The sequence below is a fragment of the Callorhinus ursinus genome, unplaced genomic scaffold (genome assembly GCF_003265705.2).
Source record: "Callorhinus ursinus isolate GAN/ISIS: 27379988/994484 unplaced genomic scaffold, GSC_fseal_2.0 scaffold4, whole genome shotgun sequence".
Lineage (NCBI taxonomy): Eukaryota > Metazoa > Chordata > Mammalia > Carnivora > Otariidae > Callorhinus > Callorhinus ursinus.
The window spans coordinates 59,626,681-59,650,792 of NW_027397066.1; the positions used below are offsets into that span (position 1 = coordinate 59,626,681).

Genomic DNA, 24,112 nt, shown 5'->3' on the forward strand with positions numbered 1-24,112 from the left:
CTGGCTCAGTTATCCCATGATCACTATTACCAGACATTAGTATTATTTCTTCTGGTAGAAGCTGAAAAAGATAAAAGACATCCTGGCTCAGGCACCAGGAAATACAGCGGGGTTGAATGTGTGGGAGAGTTTAAAGTACACGCAGGAACATTTGAAGAAATGAAGGAAAAGTTTCTCATACTTGGCAAGGAATGTGTATTCTCTTTTGCAATAGTGGGGTCTTGGCTCCTCGAAGTGACGCCTAACATGGCATATGCGCACCTGTTGTAAACTCGCATAAGAAAAGTTGAGATAAATTCCCAGGGGCAGAGAGCCGCTCACAGTTCTTTGCATCCCCTCAGTTCCCAGCAGGGTGCCAGACGCCCGGACCTTTGCTGAACTCCGTCAAAACCCGAGTCTCGCGCCCTGACTGTCCAGCAGAGGCCGCCCTGGGCCGAGGCTCCCGGGACCCGAGCGCCGGGAGAGGGGAGGCCGGGGGAGGGGTGGCCGAGCCAGCGCCGCGGGGCCCTGGTGGGAGGGGTTTGGCGGGGGGCCGGCGCGGCGGCAGAGACGGCCCGGACTCGGGCGGCTGGGATGGAGTAGAAGCGCGCCGGGCGCCGGACGACACGCAGCTGACGGAACCGCGCCGCGTTTGCCTCGCTTCTCCGCCCGCCGCCGGAGCAGCCCGAGCCGCGCGGGCCGAGCGCGCAGAGCCGCCCTCGCCTCCCGGCTGCTACGGCCGCCAGCCCGGCAGAGGAGGAGCCGTGCGCGCTCCGAACCCTCGGTCAGTCCCGGAGCTCGGCACCGCACACCAGGGTACCATGGTCTGCAAGACTCTCTTCGCTCTCTGCATCTTCACGGCAGGTATTTGGGGGCACCGTCCTCCCGGATTGGCCGGGCGCGCTCTGGGCCCCGGTGGCCAGCGCTGGGGCTGGGGCTGGGGCTGGGGCTGAAGCCGGGGACACCGGGAAGTAAGTCACCACGCGCGGGTGGCCGGAGTGGGGGGAGCCTCCGGAGTTGCGTGAAGGTATGTGCGCACTTGGATTTGGGGTGGTGTAAGCCTGTCGAGATCCTGAGCCGTGCGGGACCGAGGGTATGACAAGGTCCTTCCTGCCGCAGCCCGCGCCCACACAAACTCCGGGCTTTGTGGAACAGGTGGCTGCGCGACGCGTTCGAACCCCGGGTGAGCGAGACTGGCGTGCGACTCGAGGCTTCTCAGGTCTCCGAGCACACCCCGCCAGAGTCGGGCAGCAGACTTCTTGAGGCGGTTGGACCCCGGGAGGGCCGGGAGAGGCGGGGAGAATCATAATCTGGAAGGCTCTAAGCAGTGGCTGCACGCGCGCCCGGGATTTGGCGGTCCCGGGTCTCGGGTGTCCGGCGTCCCTCCGTGATTGCGCGCTGGGGATGATGCGTCACTAACAGCCCCACCGGCAGCTGCCTGAACCCGGCTCGAGCTCGCGATCACCGCCTGGGTTTGCAGTTCTACCGTGTGGCCTGGAGCCTCCCAAAAATGTGTGCAGTGGCAGAAACTGTCAAGTTGGCTAGAACTAGCCCCCGCCCCCGACACCCATTCTGGACGGCTTCCGCGCGCGCGCCTCGCTGGTCTCGGGACCAACGGCGGCGTCTCTGGCAGGGGCTGCGGAGAGAGGAGCGGGAGGGCTGAGCTCGGCTTCGTGGGGGCCGGGAGACAGACAACGCTTTCAGCCTGGTGTTGGGCACCCAGTTTTTCCAGAAAATGCAGCCCTACAAGGGACAACCGACTATGGATAAGGCACCAGTGGAACGAGCAGTCCGAGTGCGCGGACCCTGGTATGTTTTTGATAAGAATGTTCCAAAGCCACATAGCACAAGCCGATTTGACTCATGCTTCTAGTCCGTGATTTTCTTCCGCCTGAATTGCTTGGGTTCCTGTTCTTGTGGACACAGGTCGTTACAGTCCCTCGAAAAGAAGCTAGGGGTTTCCTGGCCGCTCACAAAGGGTAATGCAATTTTGAGGAAAAGTTTCCCAACTTAAGATTGTAGCGTGTTTTGTTTCGTTTTTGTTTTCTTCCTTTACTTGCTGAAAGCCTGAGGAAAACCCCCTTTTGGTTTTGGTATCCGCACTGTTTGCAGTCGTGTCCGCAGACGGTTCCCAAACACTCTGGCGGCTTGGGCTCCGCAGCCTCGGCGGGGCTCCGAGCGCCAGGATCCCAAGCAGGTGTAACAGCCTCATCCCAAACCGCGGGATTGCCATGTGAGGCAGTTCCAGTAACCCTCCAAGCAAGAGATGTTTACCACACGACATGAAAGGTGCCTTTACTTTCCTCCTCGCTAGAAATCTTTCCATGAAGCCCAAGGCTCAGAAAAACTTGAGTGAGCCTGTAGAACCAGTGGGTAGGTTTGTTGGCTAATTTCATCTTGTGGCTTGTCTTTTTAACTTTTATCAAGAGCTCTGGCAGCTGGCAATATCCGGATTAACCCCCCCAGGCAGTGTAGGTAGCATTTTTTATCCTAAGGAGCTCAACAGTTTTTTTTTCTTGGTCAATTTTAGAGCTTAGTCCAGCTGTTCTGGGGGTGAGAATATTGCCCATAATATCCATTGCTGGAGTGAGGGGGCTGGTGGGCCCACTGAGCAACCTCATCCACGCACACGTGGGGGGGGGTGGTCAGAACCAAGACGATCACAGCCTCCCAGTTCTGGGGCTCTCCAGACCCCAGCAGACATAGTTCATGTTTCTGTGTACGTCTTACGAACAGAGTGATGAAGCTTCAACCTTCCCTCTTTAGGGATCCCTGTGTTGTTAGAGCTACTGCAATAAATTGTGACGAAAATAATATAAAAATTGGCATAAATACCTCAAGAGACTCTTTGCATCCCCAAAGTAGGGTGTTTTCAGAAACCAAAATATCATTTTTCTAGGGAAAAAAAAAATTGCTGTGTTGGTAAAGGAGAGAGGGGTGAGGGTTCCTGAAATGCAGGTGGCCTGCGTGTTTCTGTGGCTCACCCCCCAGCTCCCTTGGTAAAGCTCCGGTTGGTTTCACCCAGGAGTTGCTGCTCTTCTGCTCCCCTTCTCTTCCTCCCCATCCTCCTCCACTCCCCCGCCCCCACCTACTCTTCCTTCTTTTTTGCTCCTACAGGAAAACCCTGAAGGTGATACTTTCTTGAGCCAGGAATGGGGTTTGGCAGGGGACCTTTTTTTAGCTTAATAAATCCACTCAATATATACATAGCATTTTCTCCTGCCTGTATAATGGATACTTGCAAATATGTGGTCATTGTCAACAACCATGATCTCTACATTTATTCACTTGTATTTTAAAAAGAAGGAAGAGAGAAAGCTTGGACTGTCTTCAGTTCTTTCAGCATTGATTGTGTTATGAACGATCATGGCTGGTTTACAGACCATTCTCAAACATCTCTATGTACAAGGCGCATAGGAATACTGCCTCCAAATTAAATTACAAGGCAGCACCCACAAGTTCTGGCTACAGAACTGATGAGGGAGGGAGGATGGCAGGCCGAAGGAAGCTTCCATCTTCATCCCTCTCCCTCTCCCCTCTGGATTCTCTTCTTTTTTCCCACCACCATCATTACCCCCCTCTGGTGTTCTGTGTCCCCATTTATTTAGAAACGCCCTCGCTGAGACATCGGAGATATACTGGAACTCTCAAAAGGCCTTTTCCAACACTCAGGGAGGACAAAAGGGAAAGAAGCGTAGATAAAAAGAGGCACAAACCCCATCATCCTACTTTCCTGCCCTGGATGCTGCCCTGTCTGTCCCTGCTCCCCCCGCAGAGAGACCATCACATCCCACCCCGTTACCTAGGCCAATGTCTTGACCGTTGGTGATCAAACCCAAGAGAGCTAGACTCCAGTCCACCACCCAGCTAGAGATACTGTCTGTGTTCTGGGCCTGTCAGATCGCTCTTCTCTGGGTGACTAACATCTAGAATGGTTCTTATCGTTGAAGGGAGACCCCACCCTACACATTTATGGCTCTCTTGTCACTACAGATCCAGGATATATGTCAATACTTTATCATCAGCATATTAAAGTCTTGTCATGAATCATATCATAAGCATATTAAAAATAAACCAAAATTGCACACACATTTATGAGAACAGCAAGGTTGCCTGTGGTTGTTTGGGAGTGGGGGTGAAGGGTTACTCCCATCCCTTTAGCCTGGGCACCTCCCATTCCTCTGAAGTCTGTATCACAGTCCAAGAAGTGACACCTCCTTCCCATGAAACCTGACCTGAGAAGGTGGAAGCTCTTCCTTGTTATCTGACACATTTACCGAGGCAGTGTTGCAAAGTGGTAAGCCCGTAGATTCTGCAGCTAGATCGCCTAGGTACAAAGCTAAATTTCACTACTTACTAAGTGTGTAATTTAGGGCAAGTAACTTAACCATTCTCAGTTTTCTCATCCACAAAATCGGGGAAATAAAACCTCATAAGTTTATTGAAAGTTTTAAATGACTAAATGTACTCACAGCACCTGGGACATAGGAAGCACTCAATAAGTGTTAGCCACTGTTGTTTCTATTAATCTTATTAATAACGTTTACCAGTGTTTGGTACCCATTAGGTCATCCTCTCAGAAGCAGAACTTCTACATTTGTGCTTAGACTATGTAAATCAAAGATCTCAACTGATAGTCCAGTACAGGGCCAGCTGTTTTGGCAAACCTTAACGTGCAAATTAAGAAAATATTCAGCTGAGCCTACTAAATGCCTAATTTGAAAAGATTAATAATGTGCCAGCTCAGATTTAGCACAACAGTCCAAAGGAATGCTCTGGAACAAATAGAAGTAAAGTCTCACGAAGGACTTTATTTCTTCCACAAAGTCTTTTGGAAACTGGTGTGTTTCAGAAGCCCAACTCAGCTAAACCTTGAGGTCAGGTTCCCAGAGCCACAAATTTTAGATGATTCCGATCAAAGAACTTAGGAAAAGGCAGCTCCTGGTACCTGAATGATCCAGAAGGGCTCTCTTGAAAGCCCAGAACCATCAGTAATGGCCAGATCTCTGATTTACCTTGAGCATTTGGGCCAGGTCTAATTGTGTGTGTGTTTTTATAAGGAAAATATTGGCCAAGTATTTAGCCTGTTTGATCAGACTTTCTTAAGCAATAATTTTCCCTGTGGGAGTGGGGAGGTGGGAACAATGGAGAGGGACATTTTAGAAATATTTTCAAAAGGGATTGGCTGTCTTAACGTCCAAATGAACGGAACCCTGCCGTAGCATTTATAATAATTTGCTTCCTTTTGGAAGTATCTGTCACTTAATCTGGACATGTTAGTTTAGAAATCCAATATTTGTTTTGCTAGTAAGATACTGAAACAGTTGTTTGGGGAAAAAATGTTTTATTAGAAGACAGTGACAATTCTAAAAAGAGGTAGGCAAGTAGTAAGTGTGTGCCTTAGGTAATGCTGGCTTTTTACTTAGAAATGCGGGGCTAATGGGTTACCGTCCAGTTAAGGTGACTATAAAATAAGACTGATTTGTGTGCGGCGTTACTTTGCTTTTAGTCACAGCTTAAATTATTTAAATGACAGAATTCATGTAACAGCACATTTTCTGATGTGTGGATCTTTAAACATTCATCATCATCCTTATACCAGCATAGCCCATTTCTTTGACCTGTCTTTTACCTGTTTTAATGTCATTTATAAACCTTGAGAGCTTTGCCACCTTTAAGTAATAGAAATCATTACAACAAAATAGACAATTAAATAATTCTTTTCATCTGTGTTTTCCATTGGTGCAGGGCAGTATAATGTCAATTGAAAATAAGCTGTTTTAATTTTCCTTTGGCTAGTGTTGCCAGATTTAGCAAATAAAAATACAGATTGCCCAGGCCAATTTGAATTTCAAATAAACAGTGAATTCTAAACATGTCTCACACAGTAGTTGGGACACACTTAAACTAAGTAATTCTTCATGGTTTATCTTGAATCCAAATTTAACTGGGCATCCCGTATTTTATCTAAAAACCCAACGTTTGGCCTTTCATCTGCGGTTCATCTGTACAATGGGTTTGATATAGGACTCGCTTTACCTTGAACCCCACCTCACCTAGCTTTAGTTGCCCCGCTCCATTTCTGTCTGTTCATGGGAAGACAGGGAGGTTCCAGAGCGGCTCTCTCTAGGATAGCAACTGCAAGGAATAAGGTTCAGAAGCAGCTCTCCAGTGAAACATTTTAAATCTGATTGCATTTCCTTTTTTTTAAATTTATTTTAGAACATGCGTGCACTCTGCAGTTGGGGGGGAGGGGCAGAGGGAGAGGGAGAGAATCTTGAAGCAGACTCCCTGCTGAGTGCGCGGAGCCAGAGTCCAAGTCTGGGCTCAATCCCAGGACCCTGAGATCATGACCTGACCCAAAATGAAGAGTCAGACACTTAACCAGCTGAGCCACCCAGGCACCCCTCTGATTGCATTTCCATTAGCTGTGCATTGTTACGTGTTTCTGAACATCTGGGATTTCTGTAGGCTTCCTGAAGCTACATTACCTTAGCCTCTTGTGACTTTTCCTTTAAAAAAAAACCAAAACAGTTATACGTATTTTAAATGGTAGCAATGTTCTTGCCTGGGAGCTGGAACTAGAAGCCTTCTAGAATCCAGCTGGCAGCTAATTAAAAAAGAAAGTTATAGAATAGGTTTGGATTTCACTGCTCTTTTCGGTGCCCGGATCTTAATACATCTCACAAGTATTAATTATATAAGGTTTACGTAATTCCTACAGGGTAGGTCTATTGGTACAGTTGAAATCTGTAGGTATAAAGCCTGAAGCAGCATATTAGAATTTCAAGGCCAATGGAGGGTGGGGGGAAACCCTTAAGCAATTAGACTGTGGTAGAAATTTGCATCTTTTATACCTATGGCAGAATCTCTGAAATCTGTGAATAGGTAACTGTTAAGTGGGAAAAAAAATTGTGGCAAGTTACCGGTGTGATATTTGGAAAACACATCTTTTCGATTCAAGAGAAGGTGAGTGGTAGGGTACAACTTTGATGATAGTATCTTCCACTCAGTCCAAATTCTGACACCTGATTTTGTTTTCTATCAGGGAGGAGATAAGGACATAGGAACTTGAGTGCAGGTGTTGAACGTGAAAAGAATTGGAGGAGAGAAAATTTTGTTTGATTTTGTGTGTGTGTTTTTGGCCGTGATTGAATGGGGTGATTAAAACATATTACCTTTTAAATAATGATTATTCTTGCCAGTTTTGTGTTGTCCAGAAGCATAACCTCATTACTGACAGTTTGTTCACTTACTATCACATTCTCTGATGGATTACTATGGGTGCTTCTGCTTCTTACGAAATCTTTTTAGTTTCTGTTAGAAAAGTTTTTGTGATCCTACAGATGGACAGCAGACAGATACCAATCTACTGGTGTTGAACATTTATTTGATTGCTATACACTCCACGGCATGAGATTCTTGCTTTGTACTGTAATTTGGATTCTTTAGGAAGAACAATAACAATTATCATAAGGATAAAAGGATGCTCTCTTTTTTCACTGTACAAAAGCTACAATGCCTTGTCTATATGTGTTTAGGGAAATATTTAAGACGCCGTAATTCTATTGAGTTACTGTAGTGTGTCAAATTATGTCAATTACGAGAGGATTTCAGTATGTCTCAGAATTACGATACAGGGGAATTTTGATGCCCATTTGTTCATCAGAGGGTCCTAAAGAAATCTGGTGGACTGAACACCTCTTTGTTGGCCTGGGAAAAGAGGCACGTTATTGGTGGATCACACACTCTGCCAGGGGAGGAATTCTTGCTCTCGGTGGATCTGCTGCATGAGAGGCAACATCAAGATGAATATGGGGCGCCTGGGTGGCTCGGTCGTTAAGCGTTTGCTTTTGGCTCGGGTCATGGTCCCAGGGTCCTGGGATTGAGTCCCACATCAGGCTCCCTGCTCAGCGGGAAGCCTGCATCTCCTTCTCCCACTCCCCCTGCTTGTGTTCCTGCCCTCACTATCTCTCTCTGTCAATAAGTAAAATCTTAAAAAAAAAAAAAAAAAAAAAAGATGAATATGGCCATCACCCAACCGATGAGGAACCCTGGATGTTGTGTCTTAAAAATTACAATTTGAGGGGCGCCTGGGTGGCTCAGTCATTAAGCGTCTGCCTTTGGCTCAGGTCGTGATCCTAGGGTCCTGGGATCGAGCCCCATGTCGGGCTCCCTGCTCGGCGGGAAGCCTGCTTCTCCCTCTCCTGCTCCCCCTGCTTGTGTTCCCTCTCTCGCTGTGTCTTTCTCTGTCAAATAAATAAATAAAATCTTTTTTAAAAAATTACAATTTGATAGGGACAGCATTCAAGAGGACAGAGCCCTGGAATTCTCCTTTTCGAAGGGCTGTTCAGACAGGTCTTAGCAAGAGAAGGAATGATCAGTTTTCAAGGTTATAAGATTATTCATCATTTATATTCTAGGAAATGTTGGTGGGGAAGTAAGTGTGATATCAAATTACATGTGGAAACTGGGTAAGAAATGGACACTGTGAAGGAGTCATGGCTGTTGCAGAAATTCTGCATAGAGTACATGGGAAAGCCCGGGGGTGGTCTGTTACGTGAGATGGAGAGAATATCAGATGGCTGAATGTGGTGGCGGTGGAAGGGTAATAGGGGGTAATAATTAAAATTATTGGGGGCTACTAAAGACCAAACCAGCCCCTTGCTACTGCTGCTGGGAATGGAAAACTCACCAAGTTTCATTTTGGGTGGAGGGGTACGGGTTGGGATAAGTGATTCCTCCTCAAATTTATATGAATATAAAGTCTACTTTAGTACACCTTTTTAGGTTTGTGAAAGGTTGCAAATTGAGCCTTTCGGATAAAACAATGTGGTGGCCCTTAATGGCCGGTAAGTAAGGTATCCTCAGCATTATAAAAGGGGACAAAAGAATGAGAAAATGCTTCGAGATGTCAAAAGGAATTTGCTGCTTAGTTTGGATCCATTAAGGAGGGCTGAGTGGCCTGGGGGTGCTCACTTCAAGGCAGCCATCCTAGACCCTCCACTTCAAAGAGTCCTATTTTGAGCAGACACCCCTTTACATGCTTATAGGATGAGGCACAGAGCCCTGATATTTATCAGGTGAGGATGACATATTTTTTTTTAAGATTTTATTTATTTATTTGAGAGAGAGAGTGAGAGAGAGCATGAGGGAGAAGCAGACTCCCTGCTGAGCAGGGAGCCCCATGTGGGACTCGATCCTGGGACTCCAGGATCATGACCTGAGCCGAAGGCAGACACTTAATCAACAGAGCCACCCAGGTGCCTGAGGATGAGATTTGTGAGAAGCAATAAGGCTGGAACAGGCTTTGGCCAAGTCAGGCTGGCATGGAATGCCAACTCCAAGATCTCAATTTTCTGTGTTGTTGGGTTATGATATATACATTGATTACCATGTGAGTGAGCATTCAACAAATGTTTATTAAGCAAGTACGCCAACAAATAGAAGGTTTAATTTATTTTACTTCATTTGCTTGCCTGCATCCCACTCCTAGATTGTAAGGTGTGGGCAAAGCAGGGATTTTAGCTGCTTTGTCCCCACTGTGTCCCCAGCACGTAGAACAGAGCAAAACACATAAGGGGTGCTTAGCAAATAACTGTTAAATTAACTTTTAATTGAGAACCTACATGTACTAAACATTGTCCAAGACTCTGGAGAAACAACAGTGAACAAATTAGACAGCACTCTACCCTCAGAGAATTTTCATTCTTTGAGGATGATGAATTTTGACTTGGTCAGAAGAAATCAATGGTGGACTATCTAATAGTCATCCTAAACTCAGCATGTCCAAGTCTGAACTCCTGGACTTCCCTCCCCCAGGAGGCTCCAGATGAAGCCTTGCCCATCTCAATTAATGGCAATTCAACTTTCTAGTTGCTCAGGCTGAAAATCATGAGTCCTCTCTGAGTCCCTCTCTCCCACCACCCCTCATCCGATCCTTCCAGATCTCTTTGCCCTACCTTTAAAATAGATACAGATTCAAACACTATTTGCCACTTCCACTGCTCTCGCTCTGGGTGAACCACCGTCTCTTTCTCCTGGAATACTGTGGTGGCCTTCTCTCAGGTCTACCAACTTTGACCCTTTCCCTCCTAAAATCTGTTCTCCACATGGCAACAATTGATCCAATGGAAATGTAGTAGATGATGTCATTGCTCAGTTCGCAGCTTAGCAATGGCTTCGCGTTGCACTCAGAGCGAAATCCCAAGTTCTTCAAGTGACCATTAAGACCTACATGAACTGCTGCCCCGTTCATTCTTGGACCTGGGCTTCTTCCTCTTCTTTGCTCACCCTATACTAGCCACACTGGCATCCTTATAGCATGCAGCGGCTGGTTCCCCTGTCTACGACATACTTTTTCAGATGGCTAATTCCCTCACCTACAAAAAACCTTTGCTCAAATGTCACCTTCTCAATGACCAGCATTTTAAAAATTGCAGCCTGTTCCACCGAACAACATCACATTCCCAGTGCCCCTTAACTGCCTTTTGCCTCTACTTTTTCTTTAATGTCTGTCTCCCTCCATCTCTTACCCATCCCTGCCCCCCTGGGATTTTGTCTCTTACTTTCTGTGGTAGCCCCAGTGCTAAATACTACATGGCACTTAGGGTGTACTCAAAATATATTTGTTGAACCAAATGAGTAAAATACATTTTTGAGGGGTGCTGGATGGCTCGGTCGGTTAAGCATCTGCCTTCGGCTCAGGTCATGATCCTGGAGTCCCGGGATCCAGCCCCACATCGGGCTCCCTGCTCAGCAGGAGGCCTGCTTCTCCCTCTCCCTCTGGCCCTCTCCCTGCTCATGCTCTCTCTCTCTTGCTCTCTCTCTCAAATAAATAAATAAAATCTTAAAAAAAAAAAAACACATTTTTGAGGGTTGGTAAAATGAAGACTTAATTCAAATTTTGCCTTAGATCACCCAAAAATGAGACATTGGCAAACTTGCTTACTATCAGGTGCTTATGTCTAGTGTTTCCAAATAGCTTTTTAAAAAAAAATGTGAGTCACCCTTTAGTTTTCATTGAGGGTTACAAAAACTAAACTTTAAAATCAGCTTTTTTTTTTGAGCTATGAACTTACAAAACATTTCTTTTAAAAATGTAAGCCTTTCCTCACCTCCATGGATATCACTTTGAAATAGCTGAAATGTTAAAAAAAAAAAAAGGAAAAAAAATAGCTGAAACATTTTAAGTTCTCTGGCCAATTAAGAAAATGTCACCTTTGAGCTCAGCTAGAAAAGATAAAGATACCTCCACTATTTGAACATTTTTGAGAATTTTCTGGATAACTAAAAATAACCTGATGATGAAAAGTGATTTGAGTCTAAAGAAAGCATGACAGGCGGTTTCCCAGTGATGTTTGAGGAAGTTAAGTAAATTCTAACGCTGAGTGTTGAGAGCCTAAGTTAGTCACCAATAAACTGAAGAATAGAATGAGAGTTTTCCTGGCCTTAAAGACTCTGCATTGTGCCTCCACTGGTGATTCTGAATTGTGCTATATAGTCCAAGCATAGTTCGAAGTGGTTGAATCCTGACTAGAATCAGACCTGCATTCCTGTGAATGCTTGTTATCAACACTGCAGGGCGGACCCCCCGACATGGCTGGTGTTACAGTCACCCAGGCTGGCATAGCCCTCAGCTTCATCATCCAATAAATACTCATGGTACTTTCTGGCTCAAATAGAAACATTTAAGTATTTAGCAGCTGCCAAAAAGAACACAAGTTTAGGAAATAACAACATACTTGCTTGAAGCCTCAGGGACAATGGTAAAATTGAAGATTGTAAACCAAAGAACAGAAAAGATGACACTTTATATTAAAAACATTTGCCTTGCTTGTTCAGTGAGGTCCACTTGCCCATTTTTGAGGGGGGCGGGTGCTCGGGCAGCTTGAAGGAGAGCAGCATGGGCTGTAAGCCGGGGAATGGCCAAGGGCAATAAGCCTGTCCTGGTGCTGGGGGCGCTGCGTTGGGTGGTGTGAGCATGACACCAGAGGACTGGGGACCGTTCCCCCACGTCTCCTCTGTGGGAGGGACTGTGTTCCCAAAGGAAATGGAAAGCAGGGCCTGTGGTAATTCTAGGTTTCATTTTTGAGGAAGTGTCAGATGGTTTTCCAAAGTTGCTGCACCACTTTATATTTGTGTATCCTATCTCAATAAAGTGACTCAAGTACATTTTTTAAGAAAAGAAAGGAAAAGCCATGCACATTGGCAAGAGAAGCTTCCCCAGATCTCCAAGGCAAGGGTCGCTGCTGAAGGAGGAGAAATCATTACATCACTGAGAACCATTTGAGTATGGAGGGTTATCATAAAGGGGGAGATGTGGTTTTTGAGATGAGGAAATTTACAGCTAAATTTTTGTTAAAAAAATTAAATATCAGTAAGTGACAGTCTCGTCTTATTTTATAACAGTCTTTTTTTTAAAGATTTTATTTACTTATTTGACAGAGACACAGCGAGAGAGGGAACACAAGCAGGGGGAGTGGGAGAGGAAGAAGCAGTCTTTCCGCTGAGCAGAGAGCCCGATGTGGGGCTTGATCCCACAACTCTGGGATCATGACCTGAACCGAAGGCAGACGCTTACAACTGAGCCACCCAGGTGCCCTTATAACAGTTTTTTAAAAGCTGCCCTCAAGCACTGTTTTTTTTTATTATGGAAACTATAAACAGGCACAGAAATTGACAAGAATGTATCTATCACCCACCCAGAACTGATTCAGTGTCTGTTTGTTTTGGTAAAGAACTTTTTTAAAATTTTAATACATTGGAAATCATGTAAATGTCTAACTATAAAGTGTTAGTCCGATAAACTAGCATACGTTCAATGTTCATTCGACTGGGCAACACCAAGCAACTGCTTAGAAGTAGGAGGTGGTTGGTTCATTTATGTATGAACACATTAAGTGGTTACAATATATTGAACTAGTAAGTGTAACTTTATATCTCACAATTATATCAGACAAGCAAGCTACAGAATAAATGTACATTGTGATGAAATATTTAAAACATTTTTATGTGTGTGCCTGTAGAGAAAATCATTTAGAAGAATACGGTGGTTATTTCTGGCAAGTGAGCTTTGGGTTTCTTTCACTTTTTATGCCCTTTTCTTTTGTCTGACATTGTTAAAATAGTTTGTATTGCCTTCACAATTAAAAAAGTAAAGATATTATCAAGATTTTAATCCCTCTTTATCAACAATGTAGTTGTTGTAACTGCTGGATAGCTACTTCTGTTCTCAAAATCTTGAGTCAAGAAATCCTTCTGATGGACCCCTCAAAAAATACATCTTAGAAAAGCGGATAACCTCAGAAAGGTTTACAGGATATCACTGATGTAATGGGCCAGGAAGGTTCTGGGAAGGAATTGACTTAAAGTAATATATTTTATAAAAACAGAGTGCTACATAAATCATTGATCAGAACAACCGTCTTGGATAGTATTTTAAGAAACTCTGACTTAACTGATCAGTATTTGAGATACTTTGTTTCAATACCTTGGTTGTCACTTATGGCAGCAATTTTTAAGTTAAAACATTATTCTAAGCTTTTCTATAATGAAATCTATCATCCTAGCTATCAAATAAGAAAAAATAGCCCTCAGAAGAATATATGATTTGTTTTCCTTTGGCAACATTAAATTTGTTATATCATCTTTTCAATAAAATAATCAATAAAATGTGGTTTAGGTAAATGCTGGAGCATCCGTTACTAATAGTCCATGAGCAGATAGGCCGACCCCTTCATATTCTAAATAAAGCTAAATATGCTGTTGTGGAATGGAGATTCCACATTTGTAATTTTTAGTTGTAGTAGGTATCACACATTATATGATGCTTATTTCATTTGCAACTTCATCTAATCCTCCTAACAACTCCATGAGATAGACTGTACCAATCCCATGGTGTAGTTCAGGTCACCAAGTCTCAGAAGTTAGGTAATGAGATGTAGATCACACAGTTGATAAGTGACAGAGCTAGGCTTTGAACCCAGTCTGTCATCTTTTACCCACCTTAGGCCCTACTGTCTTGAATGGCCAAATAAGACTATGTGAATTTAGTGTCTAAAGTTTCTCTTGACTCTGATCCTCTTTCCCAAGCCCACACCTACAAACTTGATTGAGACCCTTGTAATCTCTTCCTAGCCTGTCACAGTAACTCCTAAATGGTCACTGGCCATTCTTTCCCTTCTCACAGTCTCTTGCCACTCTTTTGGAAGTCATTCAGGCCAGGCCAAACTGCCTGCCCCCCTCCAAAGGAGCAGAAGCAGACCTAAATCTGCTTAAGAGTCTTCCAGGTGCTCAGATTGTGGCTGCTAAATTCCATTTCCACCAAAAAGAATGAAGGCTTCTGGGAGAAGTGGTTAATTCCAGGTGTGAGTTAGAAAATACAAAAGATGAGCCTGGAATATCTTGTCATACCAGATAGCAAGGATGCTGTCAAAGACAAACATGGCTCCTGTGAAAAGGACTCAGAACCCCTCAGTGAGGCCCCCACTGGCCAAAGATGGAGCAAACTGAGCATCAGTAAGGATAACTGCAATGAATTACATTATTCATTACAACTGTAATGAATTACACATACATTACAATACATTATTACATTATTCAAACTCATGAGTTAATTATGATACCAAAAACAAAGCAGTAACACAATACTTCATTTGTCTCTATTGGAGGATGCAAACAAACCAACAAATTATTTTGAAAAATAATAAATAGGAAGATTTAAAGTTCTTGGTGGATTGATTGATTGGTCTTTTTTGCCTTTATTTTATGAGGGGTATCAGTGGGTGACCAAATATTAGATGATGGGATGACCATCTTTATACAGGTTTTCCAGCTAGTAAATGAAGATGGCCCGGTGGGAAATAGAACAGCACCATACTACATCACCTGATGAATTAGTGGGTCTTGGCACTGACCGTCAGTGGCTGCCAACATCGTGAAGTGTGACACAACCAGATACTATATCTCCTGATGGAAGGGTACCCCATCCCCTGTGAAATAGCCTTGACGCCTTGAAAGGAACCCACATCTGATCAAGCCTCCACATCCAACTATCAAGTCACAGGAGGTACAGAGGACCAAAGAAGGTGTTAAATAACAGCACAGGAATGAAACCAGCAAAAGCCAGACCAAGAAAACTCTACATGACAAACAGACTGATTTCTTCAGTGAATAGATTGCAAGGGAAAAAAGAGAGATTAAAAGAAAAATGGGAAGTCAGGATTTATTGATGAAAAAGAAGCTTTAAGAGACATAGCAACCAATCACGATTGTGGGCCTTATTTGGATCAAACCAAAACTGTGGAAATAAATTATGACCTTTATGAGACGATTGTGAATTTAATCATTGACTAGACATTTGATGATACTAATGTATTATCATTTTCAGTATGACAATGACGTAGCCTGTATATTTTCAATGACAGCCCTTATCTTTAAGAATTACACGCTGTTGTATTTACATAAGAAGTGCCACTGTGCCTGGGATTTGCTTCAAAATAATAAGGGAGTGAGAGTGTTACAGGAAAAAAAAATGATCATGAATTAGTAGTTCTTGAAACTGAGCAAAGGGTATGTAAGCGTCCATTACACTCTTCTCTCCCATTTTGTAGATGATTAAATTTTTCCATTATTCAAAGGTTTTAAAAAGGATCTTCCAGAAACCCCCATTTCTTCCAGAAACAAGTCCAAACTCCTTAGCAGGTGGATTAAGATCTGAGTTAGAGGCATAAGGAAAGCAAGGTGGTGCAGGCAGTCACAGTGTGAGAGGCTAGAGAAGCAAATAGATCATTCTTGTTTGGGAAGTCTTCCCCAGGATGGGAGCACCTGCCACATACCTTCAGGCCTTTGCCCCTGCCAGTTCCTCATTCTAGAATGCCATACTCCACTCTCTGCCAACCAAAATTCTCTCTGGCCTGCAAGTTCAAATTTCCCCTCCACTTGTTTGCATATGTTACCCCTTTAGACTTCTGGCCTTTGGAGAGCAGGGATCTCAGGCTTAGTTTCGTATCCCTCCTGCCCGTGTATGAGTGTGTACACAGTAGGTGCTCAGTACTTACTGAACTGACCTGAGGAAGCTGAAGCTCAAACATGTAGACTTCAAGGTCTCACAGCTCATTTGTGGCTGAACTTAGATTACAAATCTCATGTATAAAGGAATAGGTGTCCCCTGACTTCAAAGACTACAAAGCCCCTTCCACATTGTTTCCCAGCATGCCAACACTTGAGCGTGATGCTGGAAGGCTCCATGATCTCTGAGAGAAGTAACACGTTATCTTAAGAGTAGCTGAAAGTGATTTATGGATTGGCAGGTAGAACGGGGGTGGCCTATCGGACAAAAACCTGCTGAGAGTGTAAAGTGGCCTGGGAGCTGGGACACCACGTGGGTAAGGAGTTGCCCAGGGAGAGACACCGCGAATGCACTGGCCATCGAAGGCCCCGAGGGAAGCACAGAAAGGAGAGGAGATCCAGTGCGCCTGCACAGGATCCCACAGCAGCTCGCGACATTTGGAAAGGAATTATAATCGCTTTTCAAACAAGCCTGCTGTCTTTGGGCAGCCCCCCTTAGCTGCATATATTTATGAGATAAAATTTCCCTCTAGACAAGGAAATCCAGTAAAGATTGTCCTTTAAAGGATGCATAGGTAGAGGAATTCAAAAGAAAGTGTCCCCTCCTGGGTAGAAGGGGGATCCGGTCCCTGTGTTCTCTGTTACCCAGCAGCAGGGGATGCCAGCCAGCGTCCTATCCCCAAACACCACTCCCGCATTCTGCTGCAGACTGCTTGCTCCCTTGGACTACACCACACTGCCAAGCTTGGGATAAATATAGATTAGCTATTGTCTTAGTTTCCTAGGACTGTCATAACAAATTACCACAAACTTGGATGGCTTAAAACAAGAGAAATTTATTCTCTCGCTGTTCTGGAAGCTGGAAGTCTGAAGTCAGGGTTTCAGCAGGGCCATGTTCCCTCCCAAGCCTCCCTCGAGGGAGGGCCCTTCCTTGCTTCTTCCAGTTCCGGGTAGCCCCAGGCATTCCTCGGCCTGCGGAAGCATTAACGTCCATCTCAGCCTCCATCTTCACAGGACCGTCTTCCCTCCGTCCGAGTCAAGATTCCCTTCCTACAAGGGCACCAGCCATCCAGTCATCCCGGATTAGGGCCCACCCTAATTCAGTATGGCCTCATCTTAATTTCATTATATCTGGCAAGACCAGATTTCCAACTAAGGTCACATTCACAGATACCTGGGGGTTGGGGCTTCATTATATCTTTTTGCGAGGACCCGATTCTCAGATCTAAGCCATGTTCATGAAAGACCCACCCCCACTGGTAAAAGAAGCAGTTAATAGTTTAATCAGTTTTAAGTGACTTTTATTCAAGATAGCAGCTGCAATCACGTCAAGTATTTTTTGGTTTTACTTGTTTACTTTTTAATTTATTTATTGCTCTCCGTGATAGAAGGCTGGTTGAGACCGTTTACATCAGGCGTTTCTCAAACAGAATGCTGTGGGCATTTGGAGGGGACATAGGATGCAGAGACAGCATCCCTGGTCCCTGACCACTAAGTAACAGTATTACCCTACAGACATTGTGACAAGCAACACAAGAAAAATAGAGAGGAAAAAACAGAAGGGAGGGAAGGAAATGCCTTCACATATTTCTAAACTTATCAGCCTCATTGAAAACCAATGGTGTAAATTAATGAGATTGTTAATGGTTCTCCTTAGAATACAGAATGGGTTGCACTAAACAATTGCAGTTCTGCTTATGTAGCCAGAATAACTTTGAGAGTACTCTGGATGCTTCCGGAACATTCTGATAACTGGCATGACTTGTAGCATGTGTGCTTCTGGGAGGCATGGGGCAAATTTGAGGGCATTGTTTCACTTCTTCTCTGCTGTGGTTAACACTGTATTGTTTTCAACCTTTTGCCTGAGGTAGAGTCAGGAAGAGAATAGTAAGAGCAAAAAGTTACATGGATTAAAAAATAGCCTCTGCTCTTTTTTGGTGTAGCTCATTGCCTGTAGATATGATGCCTATCCTCTACATGCAGGGAAAGCATGATCCCCTCCCTAAAAAAAAAAAAAAAAAAAAAGCCTCTTTTCCCCTTTCTGTGTAATGTGTTATTGGATGTGGGACATGGGAGGTCACAGGAATCTTACATGGGAAACTTTAGAAATCGTGACATTCTAGAACAATGGACTGCCAGTGTGAGGTGTGTGTGCGTGTGTGTGCGTGGGTGTGTGTGGGTAACATATGTATATTTGCGGGTAGGATGTGTGTTTCCCTCCTTTCTTACCTGCATCCTTCCTTACCAAAGTAATTAGAAGAATTTTAAAAGGAGGAGACCAGGTCACACGAGGAAGAATTTTTTTTCAGGGAAAATTAATATTCAAGGGATTCATACATTTTCTATAATATCTGAAGTTCAACTCTTCCTCCCATAAAAAGCTGGATATTCTATATATTTAATTAGCTATAATCATATACATCCACATCTTCTGATTGGTAACTAGGATATTAATTAGGTAGGACATGGACATTCATTTGGTTCTATAGCTACCTAGTCATTTGTTTTGGAATTATAGCTTTCCTTACAAGTCAGAGTGAAAATCAACATTTGAAGTTCTTTTCCCTGGATAAAACACAATTTCTCTTATAGGAGATTTAATTACTCAGATAGTTTTGCTTATATAGGCAAGAGAAATATTCCAAGAAAAGTGAAAGGTGTGCTATCTGAAGTCGTTATTGATTTGGGTTATTCTCAAAGGAATAAAAAAAATTTAAGGCTATAAACAAAGCTCCTTGATGAGAACTGAGTTCATGCTGAGATAAAAAGTTACAAAGCAAGAGAACAGCCTCATTATATTTTTAAAATCCCGGGGAGAGCCATTGTTTTGCCAAAGCAATGTGGTAAAACAGCCTGGGACCCAACATCGGTGCCCAGGAGACGAGGAGTAAAGAGCTTTAGAAGCTTTGAATTTTTTTCTAAAACAATTAAGATTAAAGGAGTTAATCAGGAAATCTGAGGTTATATAAGGGTTGAGCAAGTCAACCAGCTCATGTATCTGGTTTGGGGCACATGTTTGGGATGACCAAACTTTTCCATGGAAGATTGTTCTTTATGATAATTCTTCCAGAATTGAAAGGAGCGACAAGAAACATTAAAGTCTGAAAAACGATCCCCACCACCGACATCTGAGAACATCCTGGCCTCTCCAGAGACATCTGACCAAGGAAAGCGGATGAGCCAGCTGGGGCTCTAACCCCCAGGGGCCTGACAGGAGGAGGAAGGAAAGTGGGTCAGGTGTGGTGAAACAGCTTGTCTCCCTTGGCAAGTCAAGCTGGCCACTGTGGAGGCTACCCATTCTATCGTGACTGGCCCAGCCACCCCACCACCTCCTCTCCAAGCTCGGCCTTGGCAGCTGCTTGAGACAGGGCACTCGAGGCAGGAACTTGGAGCAGATCTGGAATGGAACCTCCGAAGCTCTAAGGCTCAATCCCCACAACAAATGCTTCTCAGAATTGGTGGGAAGAGATCATTCACTATTTTTGCAGGAGCTACCCCAGGAAAATTAAAAGCCTTCTGAGATGGGGCGTGAAAACACAGGAGTTCTAGGGAAAAGACCCAGTTTCTCTTTGACTTCATTGTGGTTGGGTTTCTAGGAAGGCCCAGAAAACTTGAACTAGAGACACAGTCCCCACTGACATGTGCCAGGTAGGACCTCACCAGGTCGGTGCTAGCCAGAGTGACCTCATTTCTCCTCTTTCTTCAGCTGTGCCTAGTCTAGTCAGACTATCAATGGTAGCGGCTTGGATTTGAAAGGGCACCTATGTTCTTTGCTTACTGAAAGGTTTTGGTTTTTTTTTTTTTTTTCCTTCCAATTTTTTAAAATTCTGGTATAGTTAACACACAGTGATATATTAGTTTCAGGTGTACAATATAGTGATTCAACAGTTCTACACATTGCTCAGTGCTCATCACGGTAAGTGTACCCTTCATTCCCTTTACCTATTTCCCCCATCCCCCCACCTACCTCCTCTCTGGTGACCATCTGTTCTCTATAGTTAACAGTCTTTTTCTTGGTTTGTCTCTTTCTGTTTGTTTTGTTTCTTAAATTGCACATTTGAGTGAAACCATATGGTATTTGTCTTTCTCTGACTGGTTTCTTTCACTTAACATTATACCCTCTAGATCATCCGTGTGGCTGCAAATGTCAGGATTTCATTCTTTTTATGGCCGAGTAATATTCCATTGTATTCATACACCACACCTTCTTTGTCCATTCATCTGTCAATGGACCCTTGGGCTGCTTCCATAATTTGGCTATGGTAAATACTGCTTCAATAAACATAAGGGTGCATATAACTTTTTGAATTAGTGTTTTCATTTTCTTTGGGTAAATAACCCATATGGTATACTTTGGGTATAACCCACTGGATCGTATGGTAGTTCTATTTGTGACTTTTTGAAGTTTTCGTAACTTTTTGAAAATCGTGTTTTCCACAGTGGCTGCACCAGTTTGCATTCCCATCAACAGTGCACGAGGGTTCCTTTTTCTCCACATTCTCGCCAACACTTGTTTCTTATGTTTTTGATTTTAGCCATTCTGACATATGGGATATCTCATTGTGGTTTTGATTTGCATTTCCCTGAGGATGAGTGATGTTGAGCACCTTTTCGTGTTTCTGTTGGCCATGTGTATATCTTCTTGTGAGAAATGTCTGTTCATGTCTTCTGCCCATTTTTAATTAAAAACTACTTGGTTTTTTTTGGTGTTAAGTTGTATATGTTCTCTCTATATTTTGGATACTAACCCTTTATCAGATATGTCATTTGCAAATACCTTCTTCCATTCAGTAGGTTGTCTTTTACACACTATAAGGTTTTTTGTTTTTTGTTTTAAAGAGATGGTTCCTGCTGGCTTTATTTATTTATTTTTTAAATATTTTATTTATTTGACAGAGAGACACACAGCGAGAGAGGGAACACAAGCAGGGGGAGTGGGAGAGGGAGCAGACTCCCCGCAGAGCAGGGAGCCAGATGCAGGGCTCGATCCCAGGACTCTGGGATCATGACCTGAGCCGAAGGCAGACGCTTAACGACTGAGCCACCCAGGTGCCCCCACACTATAAGGTTTTTAACAACCCAAATGTGACCTGTGTTTGACTTATAATGCCTGACTCCCCCCCCCAAAAAAAGCTGCTCTTTTGAAACTACACAGTGGGCAATGTGTAGGTCAGACTTTGCTGTAAACTCAGTGTTCTAAACCAGCTCATTTACTTTTCACTTGTGACGCGGATGGTATATTCTAGCATTGCATTCAGAAAACAACCAACCCCACTGCACCACAAGAGAGAAATTTTATTGGTTGTGATGACATTGAACAAGTAACAGGCACCAAAGCTCCATCTGCAAGGGAAGTATTAGCTCTCATCACCTGGACTCCTTAATGTGAAAATTATATTGTTCGCAAATTTTCTTGGCTTTATTTGTATAAGAATATGCTTTTTTAGCATCGGACTTAAGCAACACTTGATTTTTCTTTTTGGTGAGGAGTCAGGCAAAACATGGGCAATTAGCTAGGTGCTATGTAAATTCAGGAAGCCTGATTAATAGTTAGATCAAAATTCATCTAAGAATTTAGGTTTAAACCCTGGTGGATAAAGTATCCTTCTAAAAGCTTTAGGAGTTTGGCTTTAAATGGGACATTGGATTAATTCAATCTATCCTTTCTTGCGACACAGCATTCTTTCAAGGTATAAATTCAATTTATGGTATGGAAAATGGGTGAGATATGCATAAGCTTGTCTTGATTTAACAGGGATGACAAATTAAATATTTGGGTAAATAAAATATTCCAAATAACAGCTTTCTCTATATAATCTGGGTTGTCAGTTTTTAAAAATGGAAGAACAACGTTTTTAAAACTATATTTAACATCTGTGGCCAGGCCCCTGATAAGCTCCATGCGTCCATGTGTCATCTGTTAAATAAAATTCTTAAACGAGATGACCTTTGAGATCTGCTCCTTATGATCTGCAACAGACTCTTAACCTGAGGTCCACCAAAGCCTAGATGAGCACCAGGAAGTCCACGAAACACCTAAAATTGTACCCAACACTGCATGCTTGTATTTTTGTGTCTTTTTCCCTTGGGAGAAGATCCATAGATTGCATCCACTACTTGAACTCTGGGTCCCTAATAAGGTTAAGAATATCTGACATTCATCCTGTGATTCATTTTACACTTAAATGATTTACTCTTTCTTTAAAGATCCTTAGGACTCCTCAGGATGGTCTGGTGCTAGAGGATGGCATAAGCCTAACAGTAGTGCTGCCTCGAGTTTACATGAGCTATGGCTTCCAATGTCCAGATCGCTCTTGTATGCATCCATGTCACCCTCTGATCACCCAGAAAGGCAGAGATTGTCCTTTCTAGTTACAGATAAGGAAATCATGGTGGGTCAGGGAAGAATGGTTCAGAGACATGTCACTGAAGTGGTGGGTCACTGAGAGCCCTGGGAGTAAGTCATGGGTATTCTGATTTCCTGACTTTGTACTCTTTCCATTGCAGTCTGTTTTGTAGAGTGCCATAAAAGCCACACTTTAATGCACTGCTTAGTATTTTGGAAACCACTAATTTAGTTAAAGTCTTTAAACTCTAAGCTTCCCAGATACCTGATCCAAAATTAATCAGACTAGTGGCAAGTATGATTTTCAATTTAAAAATGGAAAATACGACTCTTAAGCGTATAGGTCTTCAGGCTCTTGCTCCTTAACTTCTGATAAACACATTCGAATAGTCCCTGCGGTTTCCGCAGAGCTTTCTGGAGCAAAATGACACTCAAACCTCACTAGCTCTCAGTTGGCTCATACCCCCATTATGCAGATTAGAAAAATGGAGACTCAAAGAAGTGAGGCAACGTGTCCAAAGTCCCAGGGAAAGGCACAGAGCCGGAACTGAGTGCCGATCTCGCGACTTCAACTTTGCACCTTCTCATTGTACTACAGCTGTTTTTACAGGGCTCTGAGGGCATCGAGCGTAGGGAAGGGGTGCACAGGCTGGGAACTGCGTTGTCATGTGACAACATATGTGCAAATGTGAGACCACATTTTGCAGAGACTCATGCATTGGAGAGGAAGCTGTCTGCAGAAGAAATTCCTTGAGGGGATCAACAGTGCATTCCCTGGAGTCTAGATTTGAAGAATTTTTCTAAAAGTGCAGAATCTTTTAGCATACCAAGCGAAGAACAAAGATACCTCCAGCCAGTGAGAAAACTACTGAGACTGAAACCCTCCCCAGTCCTAAATGCAGCCTACAACTTTTTACAAAAATATTCTCTTTTTCTTTCCAGAAGAATACATAGCCTACTTCAAAGCAGGGGGACTACAAGAGAGATTGAGGACAAGAAAGGCTATTGTTGCTACCTATGTCTTACTGGCTTTTTGCAAATTCCGTAGAAGCCGAAACCCAGTGATTATTCCATTATCTTTTGCCCACGTTAAACCTTCTTCCTAAGTAGTTTTATGATAGTAAGTGGCTGGTAGAGACATTTTTATGAGCAGGCTGTGCTGAAGGTACATTAAAATGCACTGGGAGATGCATGACTTATGTATTTTGATTTTGATTTCTAAAAGACCTAAAACTGGGCATAGATACATCAAATAATGGGGAGAACGTTTGCCAGAACCCCTCAAGTTCAGCTAGTGGTAGAGGAACACCTCAGTCAAGTTCTCATTCCAGGTCTGCAAAGAACTTGGGGTTTGGGGCCCGTGACCCTGTTTTTGAACTCCTGTTCAGCCATGTAGCAGACAAAGGAAGGGGGAACTTACATTAAATCTAATAAGGTGCCAGATACCGTGTTAGGCACTTCACGGACATTTTCTTGCCCACCTCTACGGCAGCCCTGGAAGGTTGGTACTACTGGTCTCTATTTCCAAATGAGAAAACAGAGACTTGAGAAGATCCAACAGTTTGTTCAAAACCAAAGAGCTAGTGGCACCCAAATTTGAACCCAGGTCTCTCTGCCATGAAGCCCTGGCTCTTTTTAAATTATTTTAATTATTCTTATAATTAATAATTATATTTATTTTAATTATTTATTTAATTAATTATACAGCCCAGCACC

At 43.5% G+C, this 24,112-nt stretch overlaps 1 protein-coding gene across 1 annotated transcript in view; it reads left to right on the plus strand.

The window, feature by feature from the left end:
- Positions 1–533: 533 nt before the first annotated feature.
- The window catches only part of PARM1 (prostate androgen-regulated mucin-like protein 1), a 105,127-nt gene continuing 81,548 nt past the window's right edge, over positions 534–24,112 (plus strand). Inside the window, exon 1 of the mRNA XM_025887405.2 lies at positions 534–843. Within this exon, the coding sequence (XP_025743190.1) occupies positions 801–843 (43 nt within the window). The 5' untranslated portion in view covers positions 534–800. The remainder of the gene's footprint in view (positions 844–24,112) is intronic.